This window comes from Solanum dulcamara, chromosome 9 (genome assembly GCF_947179165.1).
Source record: "Solanum dulcamara chromosome 9, daSolDulc1.2, whole genome shotgun sequence".
Taxonomy (NCBI): Eukaryota; Viridiplantae; Streptophyta; class Magnoliopsida; order Solanales; family Solanaceae; genus Solanum; species Solanum dulcamara.
Genome location: NC_077245.1, coordinates 51,689,847 through 51,708,594, shown reverse-complemented (window position 1 = coordinate 51,708,594; position 18,748 = coordinate 51,689,847). Strand labels below are relative to the sequence as shown.

Sequence of the window (18,748 nt, the reverse complement as noted above, 5' to 3'; positions counted from 1 at the left end):
TATGTTTAACCTAGACTCAACAACTCAACGAACTCTTTAATCAATCTCCTAAAGCTCAAGCCTAGGGTTAAGCCTCAATTCCTCCAATGTCATAACTCTAATGGTATTCATATAATATAATACATCTAATATTTAATTATCTATCTCAATATATCAAAACTTAAATCATAATTTAATAATTATAAGAAAAATTCAAATCAAAGCCAAATTACGTAAATAAACATCTAACCCACAAAACTTTAGAAATAATCCCTCAAAATTCTGTGTACGCATGACATTTCTATAACCCTAAACTCATCCTACACATGTTATATTCCCCAATGATTGGCTCATCATTAGCCTTTCACACCCCGAAAGGGTACCCTAGATGTGGACGGTACTCAGAAACCATTACTGGTTCCCAAGCGAACCACTTGACCTGATCGCACATCTGTTCATTCATTCAATCAGCGAAAGACTTAAAATAAAGAAGTCATTGAGTGGGAAACTTAAAACAACAATCTAGATCAAGGAAGAAAGGTCATGGGCCACAAGTATAACTCCAATCTTTGTCATTAAATAGTCTGACAAGAACAATTCAAGGAAATAAAATACTCAATCGACCCATCACTATCTAATCTATGAAGCCTCTATCATTACTATCTAATTGGTGCCACTGACAGGTTTATGGCTACCTCAAATTAGAATGAAAAGACTAATCTCATCACAAGAATAACACAAGTGGTATCTTCCGAATGTAGGGGAGGATTCACCAATAAGCTGAGTGTGAACAGATCCTCAACGGTGCGCCTTTTGATGATCTCTTAAATCTGTCTCTGTATCATAAAATGATGCGGGCCAAATGACATCAGTACGTGGAATGTACGAGTATGTAAAATGGCAGAATGAAACATGAGTCAAGATAGAATAATATCAGTTCAAATATCTCAAGTCAGAAAGATAAGCGAGACTCAATCAAGGTGTCATAAGTCTAAAGTAAGAATACAGTTTAGACAGAGACCAACATAAACAATCCAATCCAATCATGTATAATCCAATTTAATCCAATCATATACAATCCAATCCAATCATATACAATCCAATCACATACCATCCAATCCAATCCAATCATGTACAATTCAATTCAATTCAATTCAATCCAATCATGTACAATTCAATTCAATCCAATCATTTACAATTCGATCTAATCCAATCATATACAATCAGATTCAATCCAATCATATGCAATCTGATCCAATCAAATTCAATCGTATACAATCCAATCATATACCATCCAATCCAATTCAATCATATACAATCAACTCAACAATAAAGTCAACGGACTCAACTCAATAGATTTGCAAATTAAAATTTAGCAATATTTTATAATTCGACTCAATCATCCACAATCACAATCAAACCAATCATTTCATGCACAATCCACTCAATTTGGGAGTTTCTCTAATCAATAAACATCATCTATGAGCTAGTATTGTACAACAAGTCGACGTTGTTTCCATGTACGTCTATACTTTTCTAGGGTATGAACGAATCAACCAATCATAGATCCATCAATCAATCAAGTCCTATCATTTCAGGACAATGAAATAGGGAAACATCCGACTTTAACGGTCCAATCCTTTCCTACGTTGGCTACGTAATTCATGGAATTTAAGTATGGACTATACTCTTACCTAATTCGGTACTCAATACTCCTCTCAAGACTCAATATGTTCATATCTATCAGGTGAGTAAAATACTCAAAATACTCATTAAGTCTCTTTGGACTTAGTTTCAAATCAACTCATTTCGTCTCATTGGACTCTTTTCAAAACTCAATCAATATGGTCTTATTGGACCTTCTTTCAAAACTCAATCAATTTCAATCGTCACTTCATTCAATTAGAGAATCCTTTCAAGACTCATTCATGACTTATCAGGATTCTAAGTCAACAATCATTAATGTTTTTATTTAATACACGCTTTCAACTAAATCATGCAGTAAATATTAAATATATTTAAAATATAATTTTCACTCCTCAACTCAACTCAAAATAGATATTTTAATGTAAAAATATTCAACTCGTTTATATTCAAAATACTCATGCTCAAAATGATAATTAAGAGATTTCTCAAGCTCAAATCATGCTTAAACTCTTTCTAAATCAAAGATGAAAATAATCATTCTTTAAACTCAAAATAGTGCATAAATAATTTATTCAAAAACGTTCACAAATTATTTTTAAAATTCCTTCTCAAATAATCATTTATACTCAAGATCCTCATATGACTCTAATCAAATCAAATTATGCAAATCATATCATGTAGTCATATTAGACTCCAATCCATTTCATCTCAAAACATCATCATCAACATTACCTCTTCATCAATCATTTTACCTTTTTAAAACTAAACATCATTTACATTATCATCAAACATCTTTCTCCAAAATCCTGTTCAATTTATAGTGACACAAAGGACATTCTAGCTCCACCAAAGTTTCATTCCTATTTATGTCATTCACATTCATAGCTATCTCAATTCCTTCTTTTCATTCCAATCAATACATATACATAATCATTTGCAGTCAATATGTAGCTACGGTTTATGAAATAAAATCTGAAAAGTAATTATTCAATAATTCAAGTCATGAAAATTATCAATCAATTAATAGTATGTAAAAATATTCTAGATTTTAGGAAAAATTCAAGAAAACATTCATAGAAGGTTCAAGTCTTTCACAATTTCCATCCAACACATCTATGGAACATATGAAAGAACTCAATCCATATTTTAGGTTAGCCTTGCATACCTGACATTAAGAACAAATCAAGGATTTGATGGCCTTACTTGAAGAACTTGAATCCTAACTCTTCTTCTCTTCTCCAATTCTTGTTCTCAATGTTCTTGGATGTTTTTGGAGAGAAAACTCCTTAGAAATTGATATGGGGGCGGAATTTAGCCCTAAAACAGCGTTCAAGATCATATATATATTTAATAGGGAATGGTCCAAGTTGCCTCACTAAAATCTGGAAAAATTGGCCAAGTCCGCGACAGGTCCACGTCGCGGACTTATCGCGCACCTCTCTGGTAGACTAGGCATAACGTTTTACTCCAAACTCTAAAAAATACAATCTTGATGGCATTGGAAAGAAGACTCAAAGATATTTAATTTGATATATCATAGAACACCTAATTCATTATATTCTAGGAGATATGATCGTTTGAAGTTGACCCTTATACGAACTCATACGAAAACTTAGCTGATAGAAATTCTTTGGACTCGGCTTGGTGTTAGAGATCCCTTATGACCCTAAAACACATCTAATACACTTAAAATACTTAGAAATTGATCCTAACTCATAAATACAACTAGAAGTCACCGAGTTCGATCCTACACACACATGAAAAATGGTTCGAGTCTTGGTGAAAAAAAATTGGGGTGTTACATAGACATCATTGCACATCTCCTAAACCCACCAAAATTCTATTCAAATTCTTTTCTTATAATTTTCTTTCACCTTCCAGCCAATCATATAAAAAATGAATTTTCACTAGCTATCAACTAAACATAAATGCAAAAGGTTGGATTTTCTTCTTCTTTTTTGATTGAATTTACCTAGAGCTGTCGTTCTCCTCTCATCCGCCGCTAGTCTCGTGTCTTCTTCCTTTATCTTTTCTTTTATTTTCTAAAATAATCATGTACTAAAAGTAGTAACAAAATCTACTAACTTATTTTAATAAATATAGACTAAGTAATATAGGATATTATATAAATTATCAATTTAGCCCATCAATTAAATTAGTTATCTAAAGTTACCCCTCAATTAATAACCGTTGTTATCAAATAGTCCAAAATACCATCCAAAATTTATGGAATGAATCTTTTATGAATAAAAAGTTCTAGTACTCAAAATGACATAATGAGTCGTTACAATTATTCTCTTTAATTTTAGCTCAAAGAGGTAAACTTTAAGGAATTATTCTCTTTAATTTTTAATTGTTTTGTTTGTCTTGTTTGTTCGATTTTTAATACATCTTCTAATTTCTGATTTTTTTTATTAAGTTAGTCATGGATGAGGTAAAATTGATTTGAATAGCATTTGCTTTGACAAGGATGATCCAAAGTTGAATGAGGAATAACATGCTTTCATGGTTTGTTTCTCCCTTTGAAAACTTCTTGGTTCAATAATAATCTAGGTAGAAATTTTCCTCTTTTGAAAAAGGTCCATGGTCGAATTTGGTAGACGAAAAAGGTTTGGGGAAGAGGAAAGGTCGGCAATTGTTTGTTAAATAATACAAATTTTTCTTTTTAACTATTTAATGTATCTAATGTCCAAATATATTTCTTAAAATCAATTAGTTAAACTAATTGACTAATTTAATTGATTAAATGACGTGTATAAGACAATAACTTATGATTGACTGAATAAGTAGTTCAGCTACGAATTGAATATACCTTTAAAATACACTATTAAATAGTGCAGCGGGATAATATAACCGTTCAAAGTTTGGGATTGTTATAATATTTTTTGTCAAAGTTTAAGTATATTTCAGAACATTTTCCTTATTATTTTCCTAGCTAAAGTACGTTAGATTTTTATTGAGTCATCGTTTCTCAACCAACAAAAGTTCATCCTATCCTTAAGGTATTTTCTTTGGTAGTACCTTAAGGTTGTTTGTAACTCTTGACAAGCGATTGATTGAATTGAATAACAACTTTGGTCGGATTCTTGAGTGGTAAAAGGCTCAAGTGTGTGAGTATACTTGAGTGGATCTAGCCAAGCACAAAGAAGTGCAAATATGAGTGTTAATGAATTTTTTTTAATTACTAATCTTATTAACTTGTTTTGTAGGTACAAAGAAGATGTAAGAAAATCCAATATTTTTAGAAATTAAAGGTTAACCCGAAGAGACTTAAGTCTTGAAACAAAAGTGAATGTTTATGGCTATTCGAGATCTCTCTCATGTCTTTGATAGTCAATGCTATACAAACTTTATCACCCCTTACACAGTAGAATGGTTGAGGATACTGTGTGTGAAGAAACAATATTCTTATTATGATGAAAAAGGATATCGAATTGACAAAAACATGAAGATATCCTTTTAACGTGGTGAATATCAAGAAGAGGTTTGGTGTGATGTGCTTTCCCTGGATGCTTGTCACTTGTATTTGAGAATTGGTTGGTTTAGTGAACATTATTGGTCTTAGTAAGCTAAAATGGTACGAGCAAGTATGTGGTGTACAAAAAGGGAAAATGTTTCTTTCCACCTACTATAGTAATCCTTGTTAAGGAGTTTTGGGTGCTTATTCCAAGTCTCATGAATATGAGAGATAAAAGATTGAGAGGATAAAGGGAGTGTAAAGTGAAAATTCTAGAGTGGAAAAATGAGAGGGTATGAAAAGTGAAGTGAGAAAGTTGCCACAAACAGCTTCTAACATTCTTGCTTGTCCTTCTATTTGGAAGGATACTTGTGTAGGTACAAAATCGGAGGATGGAGAAACACAAGTTTTCAAAAAAGAGTCTACACTTGAAGATGTGATAAGTATGTTAGTCATCGTGAATAATCAAGTTGTGCCTCTCGAGAACATGACAAAGAGAGTTGCTTCCCGAGGTAAAGATGATCCTTCTTGTGTACTTCAAGGTATAATGATTAAATTTAACACTTTAAATGAACAAAGTGTGAGTAATATCTTGTCTTTGTGTGCATTTAATGAGTCTTTGTCATGTGTTGATAATATCATTGTTAAGAGTGTTCATACACTAGTTGATCTTATTGATAACCAAATTGATTCTTCTTGCGAGATCAATTTGTATCCACATAGTGTTGACACTTGTGATTTGAATAATAATATATTATCGTGTGAAACTTGTGTTGATCAACTCATTTATGATTCTAGTCCACTAATTGATAGATCTTGTAATGTGATTAATAAGCTTCAAATTAGTGATGATGTTGATAAAGTTGATCATTTGAAAAGGCTCTTTGAGCCTTGTTGAAGATCCTATTACTTATTTTGCTCATAGAGGTTACGCGATTGAAACTGCCTTAATAGATGACATTTGTCTTTTTGAGGATGAGATTGCATGTTTAATTCCTCATCTTTGATTGATTGTTCTCTCTTTAAGTACAATGTCTTGTTTGATGATGATGAGATCATATTTAGTGATGTGCCTAGTGATGTAAAATGTAAAATTGGCGATGTAGTTATTTTGAGTGCAAAAAATTATTTGATAACCCATTATGGATTGATGACACCCTTTTCTATGATGGAAACCTCTTCTTGGAGGGTGATGGTACGCTTATTGGGAAGAATTGTTTGAAACATAAGATTATACTTATTTAGCAAGTGCTACTTCTTCTTTGAGTGTTTCAAGTCATGATATTATGCTTTATAGTGTTCTTGAATCTAATTTTGATCTTACATGTTAGAATACCTTGGATGAAGTTGTCTTACGTGACACCCCTTTTTTACTATCTATTTTCGGATGATGATGTCCATGCTTGTGTGGAGAGTACATCTTATGTTGATTGGAGTATTAATGTGGCAAATGGTTGTTTTCTTAATCATGCTTGTGGAAATGATTTTTTTTTATTTCGATAACATTGTTAAAGTGTGTTGGCGTGTTGATAGGTTCATTGCCTTTTGCGCCAACCCTTATGCTATGATGTCCTTGTTGTTGTTTGTCTTTCCTATAATTTTGTAAGGTTTGAATTCGACTAAGAATTCTTTTCAAGAAAGAGAGAATGGTGCAAGCTGAGTTTCATCAAAACTTTACACAATAGGTCCGTGCCAAGCTTCATGCTCAAAATAAGCTTGTCAAAAATAAAAAGCCATATCTTTACGAGTCTCGACATCGTCACGCAATGAAGAGAGCCAGGAATTTTAGAGGGCGCTTTTTGAACACAAAGAATATGTAGACTTGTCTTCGAGTTGATACATTGAAGGCTTAGAGGATGCTTGGAACAAAGGTGTGAAGCTTGAGAACATGCTAAAGTGAAAGTAAAAGGATCCACGTGGAAGACTACTCAAAGTAGGAAAAGAGACTATGAATGCAAAATGACTATTCGTGAAATCCAAACCTCTTTACTAAGAAGACCCTTATTTCATTAAGAGTATTTTTGCAATAATTAGTTTAGGCTATAAATAGTGGAGAATAGGTCATTTAGACTTGGATTATTTTGACATGTTATTAATTGAAAGAGTGAAATTGTTGTGAGAGTGAGGCTAAGACCATTGTTGCTAAACAGTGCTGGTGAGATTATTTCCTTGAGGATTCAATCCTCTTGAAGGTATCTTTATAGAATTGATGCTTGTTTTGGTCCGTTAATCGAAGGTTTTAACTTTCTATAGTTATTTTTGCCAGTTAACTTTTAATTATTGTTTTTTTCTATCCTTTACTTCTTGTTCATAGAACTTCTTTCTATTTCCGCATTTTCATATTACATCAACTTTAGTATTCACAATAATAGTAACTTCATTATTATTATTCGTAAAAGCAATGAATTCAATCTCTAATTCTCTTACCATCACACATTACACTTTTAAAATTAAGAATATATATCTATACTTGCTTCACAAAAAAAGAAAAAGAATTCAATTGAACCAATAATTTTTTAATTTTTAATTTTTGATTTTTGATTTTTTATTTGATGTCAATATTTACATTGAGGTCCGACTAAATGCGGATTCACATCAAAAAATTTACATTGAAAGGTAAATACTCTTTAACAAAGATGACTCTGTACTTAGAGAGGCTCAAATTCAAGACTTCTGATTAATAATGATTATATCACTTTATCACAACTCTTATTGACAATTGAACCCATAATTGATATGGGGCATCACTCTCTCATTAATGTCACAAAAATAATTTATGTATTATAATTTAGAGAGAAGTGTTGAATACACTGCTGAACTTGATGCAAATTATTAGTTTCGTTCTTGAACTATTGACAACATTAAAAACACCCTTCTACTTGACTAACTAAATTTTAAAACACCCCTCTCATGTCATACACATAAACGTGTTATCCACGCGCGTACACATGAAATTTTCTGTTAATGTGTTGACGAGTGCAAAATGCACTATAAATTTAACGCTTCACTAGTCAAAGATAGTATAGTATAAAGATCATCTCCACAGGAATTGGTACAAATAATAATCCAAATAAATTTTGCTAACTATTATTCAGGTGATCAAAAAAAAGATTGGGTTGTGGCTATTAACCACAATTATCGACTAAATTATAAATTAAAGACAATTGGTCACTAAAATGATGATTATCAATAAAAGAAATTAGGGATACAAACAATACGATAGCAAGGATGCAAATCTAAGATTATGCTATTGTTCAAGGCTCACAAATAAATACTTCTGCTTCTTACAAATACAAAATTTGATTACTATTTCTATTAATGAGTAAAACCCTTCTTTCGAATGAATTTGACTTCAAATAGACTAGTAATGTAGCAAAGTAAACCCGTGCATAGATGTACCGAAAAGGCTAGTTCTAAGAAGGCATTTTGCGAATATTTCCGAACTCCAATTTTTAACAACAATTTTCAAGCTCTTTCGATTACTTCATGAAACTATCATTCAAGAATTGAACCATAAGATGAAAAGATAATAATCAAGGCACTCTTCTCTGGATTAAAATGCAAAAATAACTAACTTTTCAATATCAATATCAATAGCAATTCACAGTTCTATGCATCCGAACAAAAGCATAATCCCATAGTAACAACCCTACATCATATTGTCCTTATCCTATGTAGAAATTACTCCATAGAAATAAACAAGTTCATAAAAATATAAAGAAAATTAGAAGACATTACAAACAACTCTTAATCCCAACTTTTGTTTTGAATTAGAGTGGTGTAACCTCCTTCGTTTTTTATTCTTCTTGCTTCTTCTGATTTTACCGCATTCCTTGTGATACCCTAAACTTTGGGACAAGTTCAACTTATAAAGCATGGGGTGGTCCTTTGCAAAATATCAAAAATATCCTTAATTTAAACTTATTTCGTCGTGCTTCACGCGGTTGGAGTCACTTCGCTCAGGGCTTTCAACTATCATTCTTTTTTGCCTGTGCAATTGCGCCTTGATGATGCACGATTGCGTGGGCCTTTTCACTCCAATAAAGTATAATTTTCAACATTTTTTGATTAGTTTAGCTCTAATTTTGGGCCTAACTTCACCTGCCACATTCAACAAAGAAATTAGTAATACCTGCACAATATAAGACAAGATTATTTCAAAAAGACCCAATAAACTCAAGACTTTTACTCTCATCAATGTGGCATATACATAAATATATTATATGGATCACTTGTTAATGGTATTCTAACGCATACACATGTCAAGTAAATGGGTGTATTTAATTCAATAGTTTTGAGACGAAACTAATAATTATTCCCAAGTTTTATTAAGAGCCCGACGCTCCTACAAGGGTTTGAGATCACATGCTATGCCATGTGGTAGATAAAAAATGTATATGAGATCAATTAATCAAGTAAAGAAATATTTTTAAAACTATCAATAATTCACATCAAATTCAAAGGTGTTTTTCACTAGTTTCTCTATAATTTAGTCATATCTAGCATGTGTTTAAGTATACAGATAAGAGTGGGCATGATATGGTAGATACCGAATATCATACCGAAATTGAAATTTGTAACAGTGTTGTTTGAGTTTTATGGTATTTGGTATGACATTTAGTATGCATTTTTAACAAGTTTGGTAATCGTTATGGTATTTGATATTTATAAAAAAATATCAAAATACCGAAGTATATAGTTACATAAAATTTATATATATATATAACTATCTACTACTAGCAAATATATAGAATAGTAACTAATTATTTAGATGTTGAAATTTTGATTACTCTATCTTTATTTAAATATTCTTTTTGGGTGATTGATTAACAAAGAGAATTGTTTATACTTTATTTTGAATATTTTTTTACACATATAAAGTGTTAGTATGATATAATTGAAAAGTCAAAATCATAATTATTTATTATATGAATATATGTAAGTTGATCAAATTATGATAATCGATTTATCATATCATAAAATATCGAAATCGAACTTTAACCGATATGGTACAGTGGTGTTTACTGGTTGTACGTTATTCCATATCCATCTTTATAGAAGCAAGGAGAGAGAGAGAGAGAAAAGGTAGAAAAACTCAATTTGTAACGCTGTCGTCTTCTCTCTCATGCCAAAAGAATCACAGAAACTTTGATGAGCTAGGAAGAGTGCATAAGGCTTTCAATAAAGCAATGTCGGTTCTTTAATCTCTTTATTATTCTTCCTTTCTTCACCTCCTTCTCTTCCATTTTGATTCTGTTTTCCTTCTCAATCTCAATGGTCACTCACCTAACCTAACTCAAATTCCGTCTTAATTTCATTACTATTGTTTTTTCTGCATTCTCCCCGTTTTTTACAAGCAAATGAGGCGTTAATCGCCTCCTAATTGTTGTTGCGATCAGTTTTCTTGCTGAGAAACTGCTGGAAATTATTCCAACAAAAAATAAAATTTGCTTTTGCTCCTTTTTTCCTTTTCAAGTATAATGTGCTAATACATGGTGGTAATTTGTGTTGAGATCCGTTGGGGAACTCTTTTTTTTTTCTTTCTGAACAACAAGGAAATCAAATAAACCTGAAAGTATCAGATTTCTTGTGTATTCTTTCATGAATTACTGTTGGATTTAGTTGAAATTTCTTGTTTCAGAGGGGTTAGCTTTTTTCTCTGAGTTTCTCAAGTAAAATGTGCCAAATCGGGCGTTTAATTTCGTCGACATTATTGCAATCTCTTAATGCTGGTGAATAAGAGGAAAAAGCATAATCTTTTCTTTCAATTCTGTGTGTCTTTTGCAATATCCAGTTGTATTGATTGATTTGTTTGAAGTGTCTTGATATGGAGCAGCTTTCTTTTAGCTCTGATTTTCTCAAGTATAATGTGCCAATATGTTGTAAATTTTAACTTAATTGTTGTTACAATCCATTTTGGTTACTGAGGGACTGCTGGAAAATATAGTACTGTTTCTGAAGAGATGTAAGGAAAGTTACTTGAATTAGTTGTAATTTTCTGTTTATAATTAGTTACAATTTCTTGATAATGAAGTGTTTGTCTTTGCTTTCCCTCTCGTTAATCTTTGTGCATCTTTTGCACCTGCAAGGATATAGCTTATTTATTTTGTCTTCTAAAGTTCATAGATGATAAAGTTTATTCTTTTGTTTTAATAGGATTGCCAAATCTGAAGAGGATCCACATTTATTATCTTGGAATCAGAGTTTCATATGTTGATTGTTCATCTCTGTGCTCTCCTGAAGAATTAGTGGTAAATATGATTTTTGTTGTCCTGTAGTTGTCATAGCTACTTTCGCTTTAAGAGTTGACACAGCAAATATGCAATCTGCTGCAGAATAGTCATTCACCATGAACTGGAATCAGCAAATGGAAATTTATTACACAAATGGTGCTATGCCTTATAATTCAATTGGAAGTTTTATGGATTTCTTTGGAGGTGTTACATATGACCATGTTAATTATATATTTGCCGATACTCCCTATGCTCAGGTATTCAGTAGTTTTGCAGAAATTGATCATTTTTTTTCTATATTCATGTTGTGCCTTCCACTACTTCCATTTTGATCCCATATTTCCACCTTCTTCCATGTTAGGCAGGATTATGCAAAATAACCTGTACAAATGAGGGTGCAATTGGAACAATGATTAGCTTTACACTTGTAGAATTAACTTTGGAACTCTGGACATTTTGTAAATCATGATAGTATAAGCAGATATTACAAACGGTGCTCATGAATATGAAAAAAATGTCCATGAGTAAGTGGATGTTTGTTTATCAAGTATGTGCTTTTCTATACGTACATACATTTACTCTAGTAGCATGCAAAGAGAAAACGTAGAACCATGCCTTAATACACATATACAACATGTGCAACTGCATAATTAGCAACTAAGCTGCATTTAAAGGACACTAGCTTTCAAATTGCTCTAGCAAACTAAGGAACTCTGCTACAAACTGCTAAGCATATGCAGACCTTAAAGATACCTTTGAATATCACTTAACTGCAACATGTACATTTTCTTCATGCATCTTTGGTTTCATCCATATCAAACTGTCAGTCTCATGGAAATGTATAGCAGGTTCTTAAATAACAGTGCCATATGACTTCTCTGATCTTTGCAGGAGAGTTTATATCCATCCATCAGCACCAATCCATACAAATTTGGTTATTCTGAAGCAGGTAGTTTCTCGTATTATGATTATGATCATGAATATGTGGTGAATGATCATGTATCTGGAATCGAGGAGCATGATAGACATATAGAGAACCCTTCAACCGCCGCTGTAAATGTAGCTGCAAATGTGCATAGAGAGGAAATTTCAGGCTCCAATTCACTCACTAATTCTGTGGAATGTAAGTTTCCTTTTCAGTTTCTTCTTACTGTGGTTGATATGTACAAGTTGTAAAATGAAAACCGCCAAAGCTAAAATTTTGAAACCCATGTATATGGAAACATCTTCAACAGTTCCTTTCTTTATTCTTTCCGCCTTGTGTATATGATTATATATGATTAAATATTTCAAGGAAAATGCACCAGGAATAACTGATTGATCATCTTCCATGAGTTACCTGCATTAGTTAGCACCCTTTCAATTCATTCCTACTGTAAAGATGTCTCCCTGTGCTTTCACATTTTATTTACTATTATTTGTCAATTATTCAGCAAACACGCTACAAGATAATCTCAAAGCCATTTGTATATTAGCCTCAACTATTTAACACCATTATTTTAGATCGTAACACCCCCTCTTGATCACTCCCATATTTCTGAGCATTGAAGATGGGGATCTACTGTTCTTTTTCATCTCAAGGTTATAGGTGAAATCAAAACACTCACCTTCCAGTGGTTATCTTGCTGTCTTGAAAGCCATTGAGCTATAAGCCTCATAGTTGAACGAGTGTTCTGCGGTGCCCACTCAAAGTGCAAAGTGCATTAGTCAACCAACAAAATTTGACTTGGATAGGTTAGGAGAAGGCCATCCAACAAAATAGACAAATCCTTGTCTGATAACTCCTTGAATGATTGATGCTCATCATATGAAATTGGTCCTGTGGTCTGCAGCAGTTGACTCAAATGATTCTCTGAAGGCACTGAGACGTTTTTCTGCTGTTTCTGTAAAAAGGACCTCTGCTACATCATTTCTTAGGACTAATCTCTTTTAGTACCATTTGGACCGTTTTCGTCATCTACTTATTTACTCTAATATTCTTGTCTGACCTTTTTCTATGCTTTTATTGAGCCGAGGGTCTATCGGAAACAGCCGTCCTACATTGGTAGGAGTCAGGTCTGCGTACACTCTACCCTCCCCAGACCCCACGATGTGGGATTTCACTGGGTTGTTGTTGTTGTTGTTGTTGTAATCTCTTTTAGTACCAATTATGTATGGACGCTGAAATGCTTGGTCACACTGCCAAGATTTGAGATTGGTCAGATCTTTTATCAAATTAAAGATATGCCTGTAAATACAGGTTATAAGTGTGCGGAGAGTCATAAAATGCATAAAATACTGGTACATCATACATTCCTAAGTCAAAGTGGTGCTAAGGTTACACTTTCTACATTCACTTCCCCTCTTCTTTATGTAGTCTCCAAACACTGGTTGCTGCTTCAATGCCAAATACTATTCTGAAAAACTCAATTGGTTTTTCTTCTGTACGATAACTGGTTTTATGTTTCTTCCTGTTTTCCATATACCAATTTCTGAAAGTTAATAGTGACAGTTTTCTTTTGTAAGGCAGCCTTGTAGAAGCATGTATCCAGTACATTCTTCTATTATGCATTCTGTGCTGCAACTATATTGATTATGCATCTGAAATTTGTGATGGGATAGAGTTAAAGAGGAAATATGTCGATCTGAACGCAGCAAAAAGTGTATGGAATATGTTTGTGTTGGACCTTGTGCCTTTGAGTATTTACTGTCTGATTTGTCTTCGTTTTCTGCTACTGTTGCTTGTGCCTATTCATAAAGAGCTTCCTAATTTTATGATACATTAAGTTATGGATAAGCATGTCCCTTTGTTCTTTTTCAGGTCCCAGGGGTCAAATTAATACTCGTGACAGTGAGGTATGAAGTTTTATACCAAGTTATGTTTCTTTTCTCTTTCATGTTACGGTCATTAGTTTGGCTGATGTATAACCACCATAGCCTCTACTTTACTTATCATACTACGACAAGAATAAAACTGCTGTTTGTATTTGTGTTTGTAACTATGGTAAAGATTTAAAGCAGACAAACATTACAACAGCTAAGTAGTCTTAAAACTACTCTTTTGATGAATAAGAAAAAATTGTAATAGTATATTTACCATTCCCAAAAGTAAAAGGTAAAAATGTAAATAGTAACTAAAGGAGTCTTGCATTTTCTCTTCCTTCTAACATTTTCAGAAAGTGCTACTGGCTGCTGAGTAAGAATGTGTCATACTTGTTTCTTTTACAGAGGGTGAGAAGCTTTTGTTGCCCTCTTATGACTGACTACTTATTTCATTTATCTATGTTGTAAATTAATGCAGGTTGTTTGGCAAGATAGTATCGACCCTGACAACATGACCTATGAGGTTTGATTTGTAAAATTTCTGAGATCTCTCCACTTATTAGACTTGTATTATCATTACCTTGTGCATCATCAGATATCATCATTATCTCATAATCCACTTTGAGACACCGAAGATATCATATTGGAGTTCTTTTAGTGGTTGTTAAGGCAAAGAATTAGTTTTCGACACTAAGCAGGTTGACATGAAAGAGCCCTGTAAGGTACAATTTACTTTTTTGTGGATCTCTATCACCTCTATCCCTAGTGTGAGATAAGTCTAGATGGAGTGAAATGGATAGTAAGTGTTCATATGCTAATCTCCACTAGCTTGGGATTGACACTTAATTGTTGTTGTAGACAAATGTGACATGCATCGCTGACAAGAATGGAGGCTTAGTGTCGAATGAAAGATGACACTGACATTTTGATACAATTTCTTGGTTCAGTTTTGATAGTGTCCGCACTGTTTTCTCTTGGTTGAATTAAACATCCTTATTCATGGGAGGGAATGTCATGGGGTCCCTTTTGCGCCCTTTCCTGAATGGAAGATTAGGATTCCAGTAATAATGTCATTTTCAATACACGTGTACAACGAAATATTTGACTCAAATAGGTGGGAGATAGTAGGTAGTAGATACCTTGTGGAATTAGTCAAAGGTGCGCACAAGCTGGACATGACACCATGGGTGTAAAAAAAAAGAAATATTTGATTCAAGATGGAGTAGGCAATTAATTTTGTGAGGCTTATATATGGAAATAAGTAAAGTTTGTTGTTGTAGTTCTAGGTTTTAATTAAAATTTAAATAAGTGGAGTTTGTTTGTTTCTAAGATTTAATGAAAATATTTTGTGTTTTTAAAGGTTGAGATATAGAGGCCAAAACAAGGAATAAAAATACTAGAGCAAGAAATTAGGCATCTTTTTCAATATGGTTTGAATCATACTGCATAAATAGATTGTGATTGTTTAAGGTCAATGATATGATATTGTCTGTTCTAGATGTGAAAACGTTTCCATGGGCTACAATAAGTCAATAACCTTGCACATTAGGACTACATTCCTCTTTCAAATTTTGTCTTATGATTAGATGATCAAAGCAGACATAGATGGCAAATTTGATTCTATTTTCTTTATACTTCTTTGAAGGTCCTTAAAACAATGAATTACTCCATGCAGCAAAGTATGGTTTTGAAGGTTTCCCTCAAGACATGAATTGAGTGAATAAGCTTAGACCAGCTAATATTGTGTAACTTAAGGGGGTAGACATCAACTGATTTTGTTGGATTTGATATGCTAGTTTGGACTTGTAGTTTTTGCGCTCCTTGTTTGAGGGTGTCCTCTTATAAGAGCAAATAAGCTTTGACCTATCAATATAAATTATAAGAACAAATATCCATTGGTTTTGAAGATTTGATATGTTAGTTTGGAGCTCTGCAGGTTATTTTCCTTGATGTTTAAGAGTGATCATTATTTTCTATTTACCTAAGAGGGCAGGGGTCATGTTAGAACCTTTGCTGGTATTGCTTATGTTCTGAAAAAGAGAGAAACAAATGGAAATCAGTACCCAAGATAAGAATTTATCTAACAAAAGCTGTTGTACTCTAGTGATGAATTATGACCACATATGGAGTCTCAGACTGACTGTTAAAAAATGTTTGGGTCCTTTTAACACAGTTGAAAAACTTTAAAAGCTAACAGAATAACTACAACACCTATGTCTCAGTCCCAAACAAAATTTGGGGACGGTTATGTGAATCCTCACTGGCCATGTTCCTCGTTTAGAAGTTAATAGAATTTGCATAATTATTTCTGACTGGCCAACATCAATTACATATGTAATTGAAAACTTTGTCCACATATGTTGAATATCCGACCTAGTACATGATAAAACTTCCACCTGCATCAGTTGATCTGCAACTTCTTAACATAAACTTCTTAAAAATCCTTTGCATGAAATACATGCAAAAAGAGAAAAAATAAGAAAAGGAATATGAAAATTCAGGAGATTGTTGAGCTTATTCTTCTATTTACTACTATATCTTTTGAGGCTAAAGAGTATTTTGATGCTCACAAGTCACAACTCAAGAAAATGTTCATATCCGATCATCCTTGTCATTGAACCATTTTCGTATGCCATACAGTCATGGCTATTATTTAAGCGAATTAATTTACTTTCTTGACAAATCATACTAGAAATAGTGTAGCTGATGAGTGGTGTAACTAACAGACATGCATTACATACTCTTCAGTGTTCACATTCTTCTCTGCAGATATTCATCAAAGATAACAATGATCTTTTCTTTTAATGATTGTTTCCACTATCCTTGTTTAAGTGATGATCCATAAGTAATGTTTTAGTTTTGCTTTATTATGGATGATTTGGAGATTTATATTGTAGACTTTTGTTTTGGATTGTTTGAAGGTTTATATTGGAGACTTGGTAAAACTTGCCGCTTTAGTTCCTTTAGATAAAATGTGGATTGAATTGCAGGAATTACTTGAGTTGGGGGAGGCTGTTGGAACTCAAAGCAGAGGCCTTTCCCAAAATCAAATCTCCTCACTTCCAATCACAAAGTTTAAGTGTGGCTTATTCTCAAGAAAGAAGTCAAGAAAGGAAAGGTAGAACAAACCATTGAGAATCTCTTCCTATAAATAAGGGCAACTAATGGAAAAATTTATGTTTAATTATCCTCTAGCTGTAACGTATTAAAATTTTGTTCACTTGCTTCTCATTCTGTGTTGATTGTTATGTTTTCTTGAAGAATAATAGGCTGGTGGAATGTTTTCTACATGTGACCAGGTCATACAAATCATCGTTACTTTAGTTGATAAATTTTGGTTAATTTGAGAAATTGGTGAAGACTTTTTATTTTTCTCATCAACAGTCTTCTTCATCTAAATAGTGCATAGGTATCTACTGTTTACCTTTTAAAAAATTGAAGTATAGGTATGTTACCTCAGTTTTCTATATTACCTATTTCCTTTGGTGGGTGTCTTGTCCTTTTATGTTTCGCCTGCATATATTCTTTTCTAGGCCTCCTTTGAGAGATGCCATCTTGTGCATATTGTGGAGTATAATATATGTATGTGGCTATGTGTGTTTTTGTTTGTTTTTCTCCCCACAGGTAATTGATGAAAATCTTTTTTCTTTGTCATCATTATCTATTATAGTACTAATTTCCCAAAAAAATATTTATTAGCGTATTACGATTATCTTGGTGTAGTACTTTGGCCAAGGTCTTGTATCAAAGTGTTTACACTGACCACGATGGATTTTCCTTCTTATTTCCAGGTGTGTGATCTGCCAGATGGAGTACAAACGAAATGATCGGCAGGTTACGCTTCCCTGCAAACATGTCTATCATGCTGGTTGTGGAAGCAGATGGCTAAGTATCAACAAAGTAATCTACTGAACTCTGTCAAAACTATTTCCCTCAATCCATGATTGTGTATATACCAGGTTGTTGAGTCATTTACTAATGTGTCAGGCTTGCCCAATTTGCTACTCAGAAGTGGTGATCGATACATTAAAGCAGTGAAGCAAATAACAAGCACCACAGGGGACTGAAATCATATTTTTCTTCTTGGTCAAAGCATTTTCCCTTTCTATTTTCGTGAACGTTTTCCTTATAGAGTCTTATATTTCCTGTTCCTTCTGTTACATTAGAGAAATAGTTTAGTGGTAAATAAGAACATAAAGAAACAACACATTTGACAGTTTCTTTTGACTATGGAGCTTTGTACCATGTGTTCTGTTTTTACATAGTCAGCCTTAATCTCAAAACTGTCACAGAAAGGATTCTCTAGTGTTATTTTTTACTGTCCTGATCCTATTGCATAAGGGAAATACAAATAGGTTCTTGTAAGATCTGTTGTATAAATCTTGAATCCTCATAGACAGAAATCTCTGTTGAGCTTTTTCATGGGCTTATTGGAGCGTTGGACATAATCATCTGAAAGAAAGTAAAGAAACAAAGGATATGTGTGGAGTACTAAGAGTGCTAGTGGAAAGTATAATTAGATGAATTAAGAGGAAGGAAACACAAATTCAGTTCTTTTGTACTTCATATTTCCTCTCCACAGCTGCATGCATTACAGGTTTCCAAAATCTGAATCAGCTTAGTCTGTTTG

The 18,748-nt window shown here is 33.0% G+C and overlaps 1 protein-coding gene across 4 annotated transcripts; it reads left to right on the top strand.

Moving 5' to 3' along the window:
* The first annotated feature begins 10,158 nt into the window (after positions 1–10,158).
* LOC129903884 (E3 ubiquitin-protein ligase BIG BROTHER-like) lies at positions 10,159–18,483 on the top strand. 4 transcript variants are annotated; one of them, XM_055979397.1, is made up of 9 exons: positions 10,159–10,274; positions 11,240–11,334; positions 11,424–11,573; positions 12,208–12,439; positions 14,117–14,151; positions 14,597–14,641; positions 17,109–17,236; positions 17,910–18,018; positions 18,106–18,483. In XM_055979397.1, the coding sequence occupies exons 3-9, from the start codon at positions 11,433–11,435 to the stop codon at positions 18,154–18,156; spliced, it is 741 nt and encodes a 246-aa protein (XP_055835372.1). In that variant the 5' UTR covers positions 10,159–10,274; positions 11,240–11,334; positions 11,424–11,432; the 3' UTR covers positions 18,157–18,483. The 4 variants fall into 4 exon arrangements, with proteins under 4 accessions (XP_055835372.1, XP_055835370.1, XP_055835373.1 ...); XM_055979395.1 differs by having other exon boundaries at positions 11,419–11,573; XM_055979398.1 differs by lacking the exon at positions 10,159–10,274 and adding an exon at positions 10,304–10,360.
* Positions 18,484–18,748: the final 265 nt, after the last annotated feature.

Bases quoted from the DNA above. Each gene is read 5' to 3' on its own strand.
- LOC129903884 (XM_055979397.1), top strand. From the start codon at position 11,433: ATGAACTGGAATCAGCAAATGGAAATTTATTACACAAATGGTGCTATG. The intron at 12,440-14,116 runs GTAAGTTTCCTT...GTTCTTTTTCAG, and splicing joins ACTCACTAATTCTGTGGAAT to GTCCCAGGGGTCAAATTAAT. The intron at 14,642-17,108 runs GTTTGATTTGTA...ATTGAATTGCAG, and splicing joins CTGACAACATGACCTATGAG to GAATTACTTGAGTTGGGGGA.